The sequence below is a fragment of the Nothoprocta perdicaria genome, unplaced genomic scaffold (assembly GCF_003342845.1).
Source record: "Nothoprocta perdicaria isolate Ctin4 unplaced genomic scaffold, notPer1 scaffold_70, whole genome shotgun sequence".
NCBI classification, from domain to species: Eukaryota; Metazoa; Chordata; class Aves; order Tinamiformes; family Tinamidae; genus Nothoprocta; species Nothoprocta perdicaria.
The window spans coordinates 135,596-149,988 of record NW_020455977.1 but is presented as its reverse complement, the minus strand read 5'-3'; the positions used below and the strand labels follow the sequence as shown (position 1 = coordinate 149,988).

General features: G+C 44.6%; 1 protein-coding gene across 1 annotated transcript in view; it reads left to right on the top strand.

The window, feature by feature from the left end:
* The window catches only part of JAZF1 (JAZF zinc finger 1), an 80,466-nt gene that overhangs the window by 57,008 nt on the left and 9,065 nt on the right, over positions 1-14,393 (top strand). The window contains exon 3 of the mRNA XM_026050815.1: positions 3,735-3,931. Coding sequence (XP_025906600.1) covers positions 3,739-3,931 — 193 coding nt within the window. The 5' untranslated portion in view covers positions 3,735-3,738. The remainder of the gene's footprint in view (positions 1-3,734; positions 3,932-14,393) is intronic.

The window sequence follows — 14,393 nt, the reverse complement described above, 5'->3', positions numbered from 1 at the left end:
GGCAACAAGGAAGCTGGGACGGCTCCTTTCGCTCCTTGCATGAAGGTCTGTGAGCGTGAGGACAGACGCGGCCCGGGCTGCACTAACCTGCTGCGTCAGCGAGCTGCAGGCGTACGGATATATGCTCTTAAATAAGGGCGGGTTGTTTGCTTCTTTGGCTTCTTTTAAGCCAGTTCTCAAGTATAGCTTTTCAGTTCAGCTCCAACTATTTATTTATGTATTTATTTATAACCCGCCAGCCCTCAGGCTGGGTGCATGAGCGCAGACCTTTCCAGAGTGCTGTAAAGCTCCCGCAGAACCGCCTGTGATGGGAGTTTTGCCATAAACTGCCTCTGACATCATCACGTGAGTCCCCCTGGGGCGCGATCCCGAACAGTCGGAACACGCCGGCTGTTCCGGGAGCATGGGACAACTGGGGGCATTGACCAGGGGGGACACTCCACTTCTGTTCCTTCTTGGTTCCGCTGCCCTTCTCCCTCCCTCTCTTTCATTTTAACCTACCATTTTTGCAAAGGTGGCATTTTAAGAGACGTTTTGGGTTGACCTTCACCTCTGCAGGTCTTTGTGTGACTTTGTGTTAGTCAGAACAGCTAATGCTGTTTGTATTATATTGCCACCTATATTGCAGGTTGTGCAACACTTTCCATTATAAGACTGTTTCAGTTGCTTATTATGTTGCCAACATTAAGCTGTTTGGGCTGAAATTTTCCATGCTGGGTGTCTCCTTCAGGCGGAATTTCTTGGGAAAGTTTCAATAAAAATACTTGAACCATTCCAGGCAATGAGAGGAGGGGGAAACACTCTATTTTACTCATGTTTATTAAAGTTGCTGCAAGCGCTTGATTCAGAAATCATTGCACCTACGTGTTTCAGAGCAGGGAGCTGAGTTATTGGGAAGGGAGCTGAATTATTGGGAAGGTGAAAGGAGGAGGAAAGAAGAAGTGGGGGTGGGAGAGGCGGGGAAGGCTTTATTATTTTTATTTTTGACAGGGAGTGGGCTCCTCCCTGGCTGTGACGGAGCTGCGGAGCCCAACAGGGCCAGGGAATGGCTGGGCTGCGAAGGCTTCTTCTTGTCCCATAGGAGGAGGTGCAGGGCCGCAGCTCGGCCTTCCTTCCTCGTGGCTCCTGCGGAGCCTCTGGCGTTGCAGGAGGTGCTTCCAACCCGCACACGGAAGCCGTGCCTGGTGAGGTCGCTCCATAGGTGTCACCACGAGGAGCCTTGACCAACACGGCCGTCGGCGGGCGCACGGAAACCGAAACGCTGAGAAACACCTCAAGGGCAGCTTTCTGTCCCAGAGCATTGCCCTGCCAAGCACGGAGGGGCTCTCTGCACATGGAAGGGTTCATTTCATGCTTGAGGTCTTGGAAGCCTAGCTTGTCCAGAGACACCTCTGCCGTTTTCCTTGTGTTTGTGGCGCAGACAATAAGCAATATTCTGGAATACATCCGATGTGCTTAGCCCACATGGGAGCGAGTTAATGGGACAAGAGAAGTTTCAGCTGTAACTTTGATTTTTCCTGGGTTTTACGGACTTCAGCCAGCCTGCTTATACCTCAGTATTATTTTAACTCTGTTATTTGTGGCTGAGATTATTAAATAGAAGTATTCATGCTGCTGCTGTTAACATCTCACTCTTCAGGTTATCATCCACATTTTAAAGGATTTTTAATGTTGCCATAATATTTTCTTAAGGAATAAGACTTCCTGTCCAGGAACAGGCATACATAGTAGTACAAATTCCAAAAATAAGTGAAGTAGATGGTTCCTATTTAAAAGAAATCAAGTATGTACTGGCTGTCCATTTTATGAAATTCCTTTTACTTGCATTTTTCTTCAGTTAAATTTCTATCTGGGGAGGGTGTTGTCTATAATATCTATACCCTGGAGGAAAGGAATGGGGCTGTCTGTCTGACATCACCATTTTGCAGATGTATATGTTGCATACAAGAGACCCACTGAGATCTGAGTAGCACTGGCAGTGCCGACCTTGTCAGAGCATCCCTGTTTTGGGATGTTACATTAAGCCTCCTTACACCTTTCTTTCTTCTTCTCTTTTCTTCTTTCTTTCTCCTTTCCCTGTTTTTTTCCCCTTTTTCTTTTCTCGCATCGCAAAAGGTGGGACAGAAGAATCAGCTTGTCCAGGCTCCTGCCTGTGCCTCTGGATAGCATCAAGAGTTAAAGAGTGACCCAGGTGGCAGGTCTCTCCTCTGTCTCCTTTCACCCACGGTCTGCTCCTCTTCCTCAGGAGCTAAATGCCGATGGAGCAGCCCGGGTTAGGGGCTGTCCGGACACACAGCGAGGGCTGGTGCCGAGTTAAGGGCTGTGCAGGTTTCCAGGGGAGCTGCCTGTGCCCCTCACAAGCTGTTGGGGTTACAGGAGCCCCAAATTTAAAGCTTATGGCTTAGCTATAAAACCAGACTTACTTTGATCTAAGTGAGACAAGTGTCTGGGTGCAACTAAGACGTTATTTACATTACACATTCTAGCGTGTGTTGCAGGGTAAAATAAAAGCATGGAATAGCTTGTATTTGAAGGAGAGAGGCCTGTGCGGACAAGGAGATTTCTTCCAGCTCGTGCTCTGTAGGAGCAGGCAGCAGAGAGGAGAGGCGAAGGAGCACTGACCCATCCTCTGAGCACTGGGTGCCGGGAGAGGGTGTCACCGAGACCTTGCTGCGGGAGGTGCCCGGCCCTCGCAAATGAGGGTGGTGCAGGTGCCAGCTCTGGCGCCTTGAAAGTCAGTTGTGTTAATGATTCCATTATTAAAAAAGAAAGAAAAAGAAAAGAAATAGATTCCTGTGAGTATGTGTATTCAAGGGCCTTGCTGAAGTTTGGGGTGCAGCGAGCGGGGTGAGGTTTGGCCGTGCACGCCATTCCTGGAGAGCTGTGCCAGGGAGTGCCGGGTGAGGTGCTCTGGCGTGGCTCGCGGTTACCACCTACGTGGTCTTTTCCACTAAAATTGTTCTTGTTTGCAAGAGATTAAAGTAAAAATGAAAAAGGCTTTTTTTTTTTTTTTTTTTTTTTAATAATCTAACTGAGAAATCCCATGGAAAAAGCAACTTGGGTAGAATTCCTGCTGTAATCCTTGCACTGTCCTAGTGGGATTTCCTCTTAGCATCCCGCAGAGATGAACCTCAGTTTGTGCTGAGCCTTGGCCCACCCCAGATCTGCTGAGAGGTGGCATTTGGTTTTCCAGAACTGGGAGCTCAGGCGTGAGGAATCACGGTGTCCCTGGACATCTTCTGTGGTGGGCAACAGTGCTCAAAACCCCTTGAGAAAAGCTGTGGTTATGCTCAGCTGGAAACAACGCGGCCCGGCAGTGTAATTCCCATCACCTCTTCGACTGACCTTCAGGTGCCATAGTTTGCCCCCAACATTTGTCCCCACTGTAGCTACTCACCTGCCTCTTCCTGAGGGTTTGGAGTAGTCACCGTAACACTCTTTGCAGTGTTCAGCTCTGGTTGGGGATTTAAAAACCTGTGTGCATGATGCAGTTGTCTAAAATAAATTATCTCAAAATTGGAAGCAAATGCCCCAGATCTTGAATTCGGTGTGAATAAGCTGTTGGTGGAGGAGTTTGTAATCTAGATGTCTGTGTTGCAGCAGAGCTTGTCGCAGCTGAGTTTGAAGCTCCCTTCAGTCCCTGAGAGCGAAAAATACTTGTTTTGCCTGTACCTAAACCTTGCCCTGCTGTCAGCATGTCAGACCTCTCATCCTTGTGATTACCCTCGTTCCAGGTTTATGACCGATGCAGCTCGACGGGAGCAGGAATCTTTGAAGAAAAAGCTCCAGCCGAAGCTCTCCCTGACCTTGTCAAGCACGGTGTCCCGTGGGAATGTATCCACTCCACCTCGCCACAGCAGTGGAAGCCTTACTCCCCCCGTCACGCCCCCCATCACGCCGTCCTCCTCCTTTCGCAGCAGCACCCCCACAGGTAAGCGCCTGCCCTCCCCTGCTCCCGAGCGGCATTCCCGCTGCGCTCCGGGCCTCTGCGGAGCCGCCGGCAGCGGGAAAGACCAGCCCGCAGAGCAGGACAGCAAGCGAAGCGCCGGGCTCCTCTTTGCCTTTTGGATTTTAATATCTGAAATGTCTTCCCACATTTGTGTCCAGGCTGTTCCCCAAATCAGGGGCATTAAAGATCATAGAATCATAGAATGCCCAAGGTTGGAAGGGACCTCAGAGGTCATCGAGTCCAACCCCCCTGCTCACACAGGGTCACCTAGAGCACGTGGCACAGGGCTGCATCCAAGCGGGTTTTAAAGATCTCCAAAGAAGGAGACTCCACAACCTCTGTGGGCAGCCTGTTCCGGGGCTCTGTCACCCTCACAGTTAAGAAACATTTTCTTAAGTTCTTGTGGAACTTCCAATGCTTCAGTTTGAAGCCATTTCCTCTAGTCCTGTCGCTGGCCACCACTGAGAAGAGCCAACCCGCTCCTCCTCACTGCCTCCCTTGAGGTATTTATACACGCTGATCAGGTCCCCCCTCAGCCTCCTCTTCTCCAGGCTGAACAGACCCAGCTCCCTCAGCCTTTGCTCATAGGGCAGATGTTCCAGGCCCCTGGAAGCTAAGATTATTAAGCCAAGAAATCTGTCTCGAGAGAAAGCACTAAAGGTGGCGAGATCCCTTATATAAAAGCAATAGAGCTCTTCACATAGCACAGTGCCACGATAAAATAAAGTCAAAAGTGCAGTCTCTTTTCCTCATCTCTTCCTTTTTTTCCCCTTTTCTTTTTAAACTGAGTTCATAATTAGCTTCTTCACAAAGGTTCTGCGTTGAATAAATGTTGACCATTTTCCTTTTCTCTTAATTGGCATTATTAACTTCCTGCTTAATCTACCCAGTGGTTTTCATGAACTGTGAAGCCTTCGCAATTTTGATTGAAGTTAGCCCAGAAATTTTAATTATCAAGAGTGCACTGGGAGTAATGTTCAACTGCTGACTTTGTAGAGGCTCTGTTTTCTTTAGGAAGCTAAGTTTAAGAAAGATATATATATATATATATATATATATATATATATATATATATATGAAAGAATGATCTGTATTTTGTTTAAAAACATCTTCTACTGGTTTTCCCAGGTACAAAAAGTACACATTTTTGCACTGAGTAAAGAAATTGAAAATTGCCTTCTGTGTTGAAGCAGATCTTTTGGCCCATGTAAGTTAGGCTGGCTTACATTAGGCAGAGATCTTGTCCAGAAAGTCTGATGAACTTCAGATTAAATGCAGATACTTCCTTCTAAAGAGACAAATGCATATCCCTGCTATTTTGTAATAAGTAGACTCAACACATTCCTTTCAGTAGGAAATAACAACATGAGCATCCCTGCCTTGATAAGCTGCAATGCCATGTGGTTTCCATAAGTTATTTAATGTTCCGGAATTAGTGATGAGATGGAAAAGCTGGAGCTGTCCTTGTGACTGTCTGGAAGTCGCGCAGCGGGGAGGTTGCTCGGTAGGACCCTGTCTGTGACCAAGAGACATCCTAATGCAATGAAGCACATTTTAGAAGTAAAATTTTCTTAACTATCTCATGTTTGGAAAGCTTTACTTTCTTTGATACAGATGTCAAGGAATTACTATTTTTTAAATTAATTTTATTTTACTTTTTGTTCGTTGCCTACTGAAAAGGGCCTGTCTATGTACCAGTCAGGTACTATAACTTTACAGCTCTGCCAAGAACACTGGTTAACTATCTACTCTTTGAACACATTTCATCAAACATTTTTCTTTTTAAGAAAAAGCAGTCTACTAAATTACTTTTATATAGTTTTCAAACATTTAAACTTATTCAGAATGTTGTTTTACCTGTAGTTAGGAGGAGCAGCTTTTTTTGGCTAGGTTCTGGGACTCCCGCTTGCCAGGCTATAAATAATACCAGCTTCCCCATTCCACATGCTGAAATCTCTGTTCCAAGTTCCACATTCAAAGCTGTATTCCAAGATCAGAGTTTGTAATAGCCAAGTAGCAAAAATCATATATAAAACAGATCTTCTTTCTTGGAGAATTTTGTTATATTAACTCACAACTGAGTTACGTTTCAGCGGCCTCACCCCAGAATTTCCATATTTGTCATCCTAAAAGCTTTCCTGGATCTAAAATAAGTGCTGAGATTCTTCTGATAACTACAGAAATACTGCCAGTGTTTGCTTGGCATGGGATTTTGTTCTCCTTGATGGTTATAACATACCCACAAGAGGTGCTCTGAGTCATGTTGAGGCTCAGTTTCTTTCTTTCCCTCTGCACTGCCTGCAGGGGAGCCCAGGAGAGCCAACAGGTTGATTTCAGACAGCAGCACGTATGTAGTTTTCCCTGAAGGGAAATCTTGATGTGCAAATGTTTATGGCAATACCACTAGCGAGGCGATTTGTGCCCCTAGCAAACTGCTTGAATACAGGTGAACAACTGGGTTGAGCTGATTCCAGAAACCAAAAACACTGTTTCTCCTTAGGTTGTCTAGAAGGATGCAGTGAGGGTTGATATTAAGTCTTTATTGTAATTCCCAGTTCCCGTGTGGTCCTTCTGAGCACGCTGCCTTGGGTGAGACGAGCAGCTGCCTGAGTGCCAGGCATCTCTGGCACTCCTTGAAGCTGAGCCCTGCCCTTTCCTGGTGCTGTAGAGCCACTGTTGTCACTTTTCAGCAAAGCCTAACTTCATATAATCATCTCCCATCTGAGCATTGACCAGACTCGAGCCTGCTCAGCTTGTGAAATTTGGTAAGAAGCAGCTGAAGGTGGTTTGGCCAATGAGCCTGTTTGTTAAGTTTCTGTAGGAAAAATGAGTGCCAAGGGAGTGCAGGCCAAGTGCTGAGCTGGGGGTGAGCAGCTTCCAGGCTGCCACCCCTAACATGCTGCAAATGCTGCACATGTGCATGTGTTCAGCACCTGCCCCTCTGCAAATGAGATTTATTCACGTAGAAGAAGGAGAAGTCTGTAGAGAAGGCTGCTCTTCAGGGCCCTTCTCAGGTAATGAGGTGGATGTGTGTTTATCTGCAAGCTCCCTATGGGTTAGGCCCCCAAAATGGCCCTTTGGTGAAGTTGGTGGGAAGCAGAAATGCATCAGTTAGTTTTCTCTGCATCCCCGCTTTTCCCTCAGGGGGAAGACCTACATCCTCTAATAATTGCAGAATTTCCTATTTTAAATCATGTGACTTTGTTTTAACTATAGCATCTCCTGGGAGGCTGTGTTTAGTAGGCTTAAACGTGCTTGTTAGAATTTGCAGGCAGGGCTCAGCAGAAGAATTGGCTTCCATCAGGAATCCAAAATCCGTAGGGTGGTAGAGAAATGCAGTAACAGTAACACCAGCCCCTGACTTCCTTGGGAAAGGCATTAGCATTCTACGTACACTGAAACGCTTCCTCATTTAAGGAGTGCTGAATTAAGTCTCTAATTTAATCTTAAAGGTAAATTTGAAACCCACAAAGCTAATGAAGTCTAGTTATGGACAAGAATGGGGCTGATATTGCAGCTTTAACATGTGCTGTTAAGTTGTTAAACATTTTTAATGCATCTCTGTGGCTTGCAGATGAAGTTTCCACTCCTAATTTCCTGGCTTTTGGGGTTAAGTCACAGCATTAACATTCCTTTGGAAATGATGGTATCGCTTCATTCTGAAAAGCCTTGAAAAAGATTTGGTGATAGCAACTTATTGGCAAATCATTATTAAAAGAACCTGGTCCCAGTTTTGGTTAAGTAAATATTTCTTAATAATGATTCTCAGGCTTAAAAAATAAAATAAAACCACTTTTACATTTAAGGAGTGCCAATATTATCTGAAACTACTGTTTTGAGTTTGTTTGTTTGTTTCTGCTGTATTTTGACTTTGTTTTTAATTGTTTCAGGCCTAGGATAGTAAATTTCAGCCCGGAGTGATTTTTTGGTCCTGCTATAAACCCTAAAGCAAGGGTTTAAAACTACCAACTTGCTTTTTAGTGCTCAACTCTACATCTCTGTTTTCATCCCTTTCTCCCCCTCCTCTTCGCCCTCTTCCTCCCTCCAAAAATAACTCTGGAATATTTGATAAACTTGCAATGAGCATTGCATTTTGCTCTACAAAACCTAGCGCTGACACCTTTTTTTCTTGTTTATTTTGATTTTAGTGGATGACAAGCTACTTCAAGTTAGCAGGTTTATAACCATGGGGCCGGCCGGGAGCCCCGGGGATTCCCTGCTTGTCAGGAGCAACTCCGCCAAGTCCTTCCTTTTGTTTGGAAAGGGAATGAGAGGGTGAAGCCTGCAAGGCCACTTCTGGTCAGCAGCCGTCATTTGAATAGCTGGCTGGCTGCTGGCTTATCCATGGATAATCCTACATTCCTTAGTGCATTCCCAAATGCAAAATACTCCCAAAAATGTCGCAGCAACACCTTTATTCACCAGCAAAAAAAACAGTTAATTTTTCAGCTGCCTCCATCTCACCATATGTAGAAACAGCATTGCTCCAGGTGCTTTGCTTTGGGGTTTTGTGTGCGTGTGTGTGTTTGTTTTTTCTTTAATAAAACCTGCATGTGATAAAGTATTTTTCCTCCAAGTGAAAATTAATTATCAGTTTGCCCTTAACATTTCAGGAGTCTAAAGTGAAAGAGGTGAAACTGTAATCAAATATACTTAAAAAAAAAACAGTATAGCAATATTTAAATATTTCAGTATAGCAGTACTTAAATATTTGAATTACTTTAATATTTAAAGAAAGAAAAATCTATGATTGAGGCTTTTGGATTAGTATCTCGGTGTCAAAGTCGATGCACTTGCCATCTATGGGTACTGTTTGAACAATGATGTAGGAGGACTCTAGGAACTGAGTAGTCTGCAGAAATATGGAGCATCTTTTAAAGTTGAAATCCAGGCTGCTTTGTAGCTTTCTCAGTAATCCTGAAGCTGTTTCAGCCAGTTGCACCATGTTGTGTGAAGTGGGTCAGTTTTTTCCTAGTAAATCATACCAATAGTGACCCATGGCTTTACATAATGTCATGTTTGATTTAAAGACAGAAAGCAAAATTTAATATATTTCTAGTTTTTAAACATAAGTCTTCAGCTGGTGTGTATTTTGAGGGCTTGCTGTAATTAAACGTACTTCTGATACGTAACTGCAATCTTCAGTTAGTACAATGCTTTAAAACAGCTTTGTTGTAGTTTTAGGTTATTTTAAAAAGGATCACATCATTACCACATCTCTTTTAAGATTAAAATAGTGTATATAAACTTAGTAAAATAGATTCTTGCAACTCATGCTATTATTTTTTTCCCTATTCAGCTGGAATTTATTTGGTATTCAAATGCAGCTACTGGCAAAGCAGAGACCAAGGAATTATAGCTCCCTGCTTGTGTTACTGAGTATTTTTGCTCCTGATGAAATAATTTAGAGCTGCATCCTTTCCTCTCGGGGTGCCTGATCCGGAGCAGAGGCAGCTCTGTCCGTGCTGCAATGAGGAGCTGCTGCTTCCTCCTCCTCCTCTCACAGGCTGCTGGGATTTGGACCTGGATCCACAAGGACCCGCCTTGCGTCTGGTCAGTGAAAAGGTGTCTGGGGTGAGAGCTTTGATTTGGGGGTGATTCCCAAGCCCTGTGTGGGCTTTGGGAGCTTCCCTAGCAGGCATTTTTATCTCGGATAACGTTATCTCCGTGACATGGGATATAATTCCCGTGGTCCTGATGTAGAGCATTTTTCTTGGCGAGTAACTCGCGAGGGAATCCCAAGGGCCTTCCCCCAAGCTGCTCTGTTTGCTCCATGGGGAACGCAGAAGTTGCAAGCAAGCCATGCTCCGTTTGCTGGTAACAGCAGTGAAAACCACAGCAGTAACCAGCCCTTGGAATCAGGCATGGAAATAGAGCAGCAGGCATGCCAGAAACTGATGGGCTTCAGCTTCAGAATGCGCGTTGAGTTTTTGTTGCTTTATGTTATTTAGAAAATACGTTCTCTTTCAGTAATGCAAGAGCTCATTCCTCTTCCTAGGTATCCAAGCAGCTAACCTTTTAGTGCATTTTCCATACGTGATGCTTTCAACAGTGAAGTCATCGTATGGCATGGGCAGCTGTTGTGCAGAGTGCCTTAACAGCTCGGTGGAGAGAATCCAGCAAAAAAAAGAAACCAGCTCCACAGAGCTACACTTCCACTGTCTGCTTGGGATCTCAAAAGTAAAATAACCTAATTTCTTTTTCCCAGATGAATTAGGGGTTGAGAGGAGGGAGAACTAGGTACTTATAGACTTCTCGCATGGTTTCTTTATGGATGTGCTCTCCAGCAGTAGCAGAATTAGATGAATTTGTCGCAGAGCTGTTCTTGATACCTCTTGATACCTCCAAAACCTCTGGCTTGTGTCAGCCGGTGGGATTTCCAAACAGCACGTGAGGTGGAAGCAGAACTGTGGCTGCGAACGCTGCTCATCGCAGTCTGCAAGAGCCATCCCCCCAGGTCCTGATGTGAGCAGAGAGGCTGCTGCTCTTCTAGGGCCAGGGCACTGCAAAATAGTGCCTGAACTGAGCCCTGCCAGTCAGTGCAAACAAGCAGACATTCATCTCGTCTAAAAAATCTTGCTCCAGTTTCGGGCTACGTGAAGAGGTGAGTGTCCAACCGAGCGCTTAAGTGTTTCCTCAGGCTCAAGTGTTTCCTTGCAGTCTCAAGAACGTATGTGTGCACAAATGCCTAACGTTAACCATCCGTTCAAAAAGAAATCTTCACCTGCTGTAGTGCATTTAAAATGCTGAGGTTTAATTCTCACACCTTGTGTTCATGTAGAATAGTTTCATGCAGATTGCATTGAAAAAAAAAAAAAAAAAAGTGGAAATATGAGGTTGGATCCCGGGGCTCTTTTATTACATCTATGCTGAGAAGTGGTCTGAAAGTGCCACGTTTTTATGTGTCTGACTTATGGGGTGTCTAGCGCAGTAAAGCACCACTCAACCCAGGTCTACTGTAACTCCAAAAACTCACACTTTCAAATACGGGAGGAACCATCTCATTAGTTCAGATTGACACAAGTTTCTGCTTGCTAATTGCCTGCTCAGTGACTGAAGAACTTGTATGCAGTGTTTTTATTAAAAAAATAAAAATGTAGACCAACTCCTGTACAAACAGTATGGGCAAATAAGTGAGCCTAAAACGAGGACCAAATTCTGTTCCCAACATAGTGGAAGTTGAAAGGCGTTTGATATTTCAAGCCAGGAAGGTCTTGAGGCAACTCCATAAGGGCTTTGCTAGTGCTGGGTTTTCTGTACATTTTCTATACCGATGGCTGATTTTTGTTTATAACTATTGGAGCCAAAATGGTTCTAATTGCAGGTCTAGGGGCCTGTGTTAGTACTGCATGTTAATTAATATATACACCTGTTCACCCAGCATTTCCAGTCTGAGGAGGCCTCTACTCTAAGAGTCCTGTGGGTATTCTTGTAAAAATAAATAATAATAAATAATAAGTGAAGAAAGCATGAAGAGCATTGTTGTGCCATGGTGCAAACCAGTGGATCTGCACAGGAGCTGAGGAAAATACCTGTGTGTCCTCAGAGTCAGTACGAGATTTTAGGAGAGGAGAGATGTGCCAGGCACCCTGTTTCCCTGAGCAAACATATTGGTCCTCCGAGGTCCTTAGAGGGACAAGATTTTGCTCCGTGTGGGCAGGTGACTGACAAAACCAACCCAGAACAAGGAATTCTGGCCCCAGAACTAACTTGGAAGATCTTTGGGGCAAAGATGATCTCCTGTTGTGTGCACAGCAGTAGCGCTGCCCCAAAAACCTGTTGATCTTCCATTTCTGTCATTCTCATCCTTGGATGTTCTTTATCCTTTTTCCCAGCTGCCGTTTGGCTCTTCCCCCCTCCAATTCCCCCTCTTTGGTCCCACAAGAAGCAGGGCTGTTCTCCATAGGCACATGGACAAGGACGAGGGGTGGTTTCTTCAGGGAATAAGGGAATTCTCCTCAGCTTTCCCTGGGGACACAGATGATGACTATCCCTGTGTAGCCCTCTTTTGACTTGAATCAACAAACAGGCCTGCTCTGCATACATAAAGTTATTGTAAATCGGTGCCTATAATAATTGAAGTGACTCTTAAGGAAATCATAAATGTACATATAGGAAGGTAAGAATGAGATAAAAATAGATGACGAGGGGAGAACAAGGCTGCAACACAAGGGGAAAATAAATGATGACTTCTTTTTTTATCGCAGCTCTCATAGCTTTTCTCTGCATCTTCTGCTCCTGTTCTTCCCTCACTTGCTTTTTGTGGATGCATATCCCTTATAAATCTATTTAATTTCTCCTCTGCTCTTTAACTTGGCTATAGAAACATGTTGAGCCCCATTTGCTATAAAAACATGTACTAGGAAACCAACAGATTGACTCTTCCCTAGAAGAACTCTGAGGAAATGCATGAAAAATTTAACATTACAGCCTGCTTGCCTGATCTTCCTCACTATAGGTGGTTTTACACATCATCTCCGGCTGGTTGTATATCCTCTATATCCTTCAGAGCATTCTCCTGTCCTACCAAGATAAAACCTGCCAGCAACTGCAAAGGAACTGCACTGTCAAACTTGTATTTAGGTTGCATATACTTATTACACAGCAATTAATTTTATAGGAATTTTCACAGTACTCTCCCCAAGGAGTAATTCCATTGAAAATTAACCATGCTGTCTAGACTCTAACAACTCGTAAAGTCATCACCAGTTTTCATTTTTCAGTTACAAAGCAGCAGTAGCAACCTGGCTTGTAGCTTCAAAGCGCTTCCAAGTGTGGGAATCGCTTTATAATCCCCGTTTTAGTAATCAACCCTGGCAATTCTTCTCTTTTCAGTCCAAGTCCAGACCAGAAGATGTACGGGCTGAAATAAAGCCACTCTCTGTGTTAACCTGTCACAAAACTGCTCAGGGCAGGAGCACACCCGGTGCCCGGTCCCTCATGGGTCTCTCCTGCGAAGGGGCACTCGGTTTAAGGTAGGAACAGTCCGAGGCTCAGGAGGAAGAGGCAGCAGCTCTGGGGAACACGCCAGCATTGGTGCTGGCTCTTGGAAACCTGGCAGGATTTGTGGGGCTGCCGTTAACTATTTGGCTTTCAGAGCCAAATAAGTTGCGAGTGGCAAGTTGCTAAAGTTCCTAAACTTTAAGCAAGTGGCTAAAGAAAAATGCAAGTGCTTTCCAGAAAGTTCATGACTCTACTTGGGCCCATGGAGCTTTTAGGTGCTTGTTTTAATCATATTTTTATATATCGATATACATTTTTGTGTATGGGCATTGCAAAGCTGAGTGGGATCTGTTTGTGTCGTTGTAGGGCTGGAAATAAATGAGGCTAGGGAGACTAATGCTGCAGGTCTGTGCGTTGGAAATAGAGTTTTCAAAAAGCGTAGTGCCTTTCAGAGAAGAACACACTTATTTAGGCCAGCACTTCAGCGTGCTGAAGATGGTGAAGCTCAAGCAAATGTTGGAGTTTTCCTTGTGCTGTAGCCAAAGCAAATTGCAGGCAAAAAAAAACAAACAAACAAAAAAATTTCACACTTCAGGATTTAAAACACAGGGAGGTTTCTGAAATGATATAAAATCCCAGGAAAGAAGACACACAGAGGTTAGCTCTTTAGCCCATGCTGTTGATTCAGAATATTCTCATTAGACTTATCTTGTGGGCGCCAGGTTTCAACCCATGTACACGGGAGACCCTCAGGTGCAGCCTGAGGTCATCCCGAAAATCCCTGCGGCGCTGGGTCCTCCGCAGCCGAAGGCACTGGCAGCCCGGCCGTGCTGCATCCTCGGTGGGTTGGAATAAATGCAAAGCCAAGAGCAGCCAGGGCAGGTAAGTGCCCCGGGCAGGAGGGGTTTTATGGCCTGTGCTGCAAGTGGCTGGATGGCTTTTGCACAGCTGTAAAGCACCTTTAACCTCGTGCTATAAACCACATCTCAAATGCATTTCTATAGCTTCATAAACTGCCCTTCAGTTATGTGGGTACTTGTTGTTGTAATCTTTTATCTTAAACACGAAACTGTTTCCTCATAGTGTTCGTAGTTTTTTTCCCCTTTTTTTTATTAAAAAAAAAAAAAAGTGGGAGAAAAAAAGAGACAAGAAAGACTGCCCTTTTGTTACATGCATCAGGAGAGTCCCTAAGGACAGGTAGCGGTGCCCTGAACTTGTATTTTTGCATTTGAACCCCCAGAATATAGGCCAGCGACTACGGGGCCAAAATAGCACTAATTGCGTGTTCCTCATCATGGTGTTTGGAGTGTAAGTCCAGAGCAGATGTTGGGGGCACGGAGAGGAAGGAGAGATTGCTGCTCTTCTGCAGCCTCAACTGGTTTCAATTCTGGAGCAGTTAGAGAGCATCTTTAAACATACACCAGAGTTAGTTAATATCCCATGACTGAAGGTAGAGAATGTCCTACTTTGTTTGTTCCTTAAACATATACCTGCTCATGGC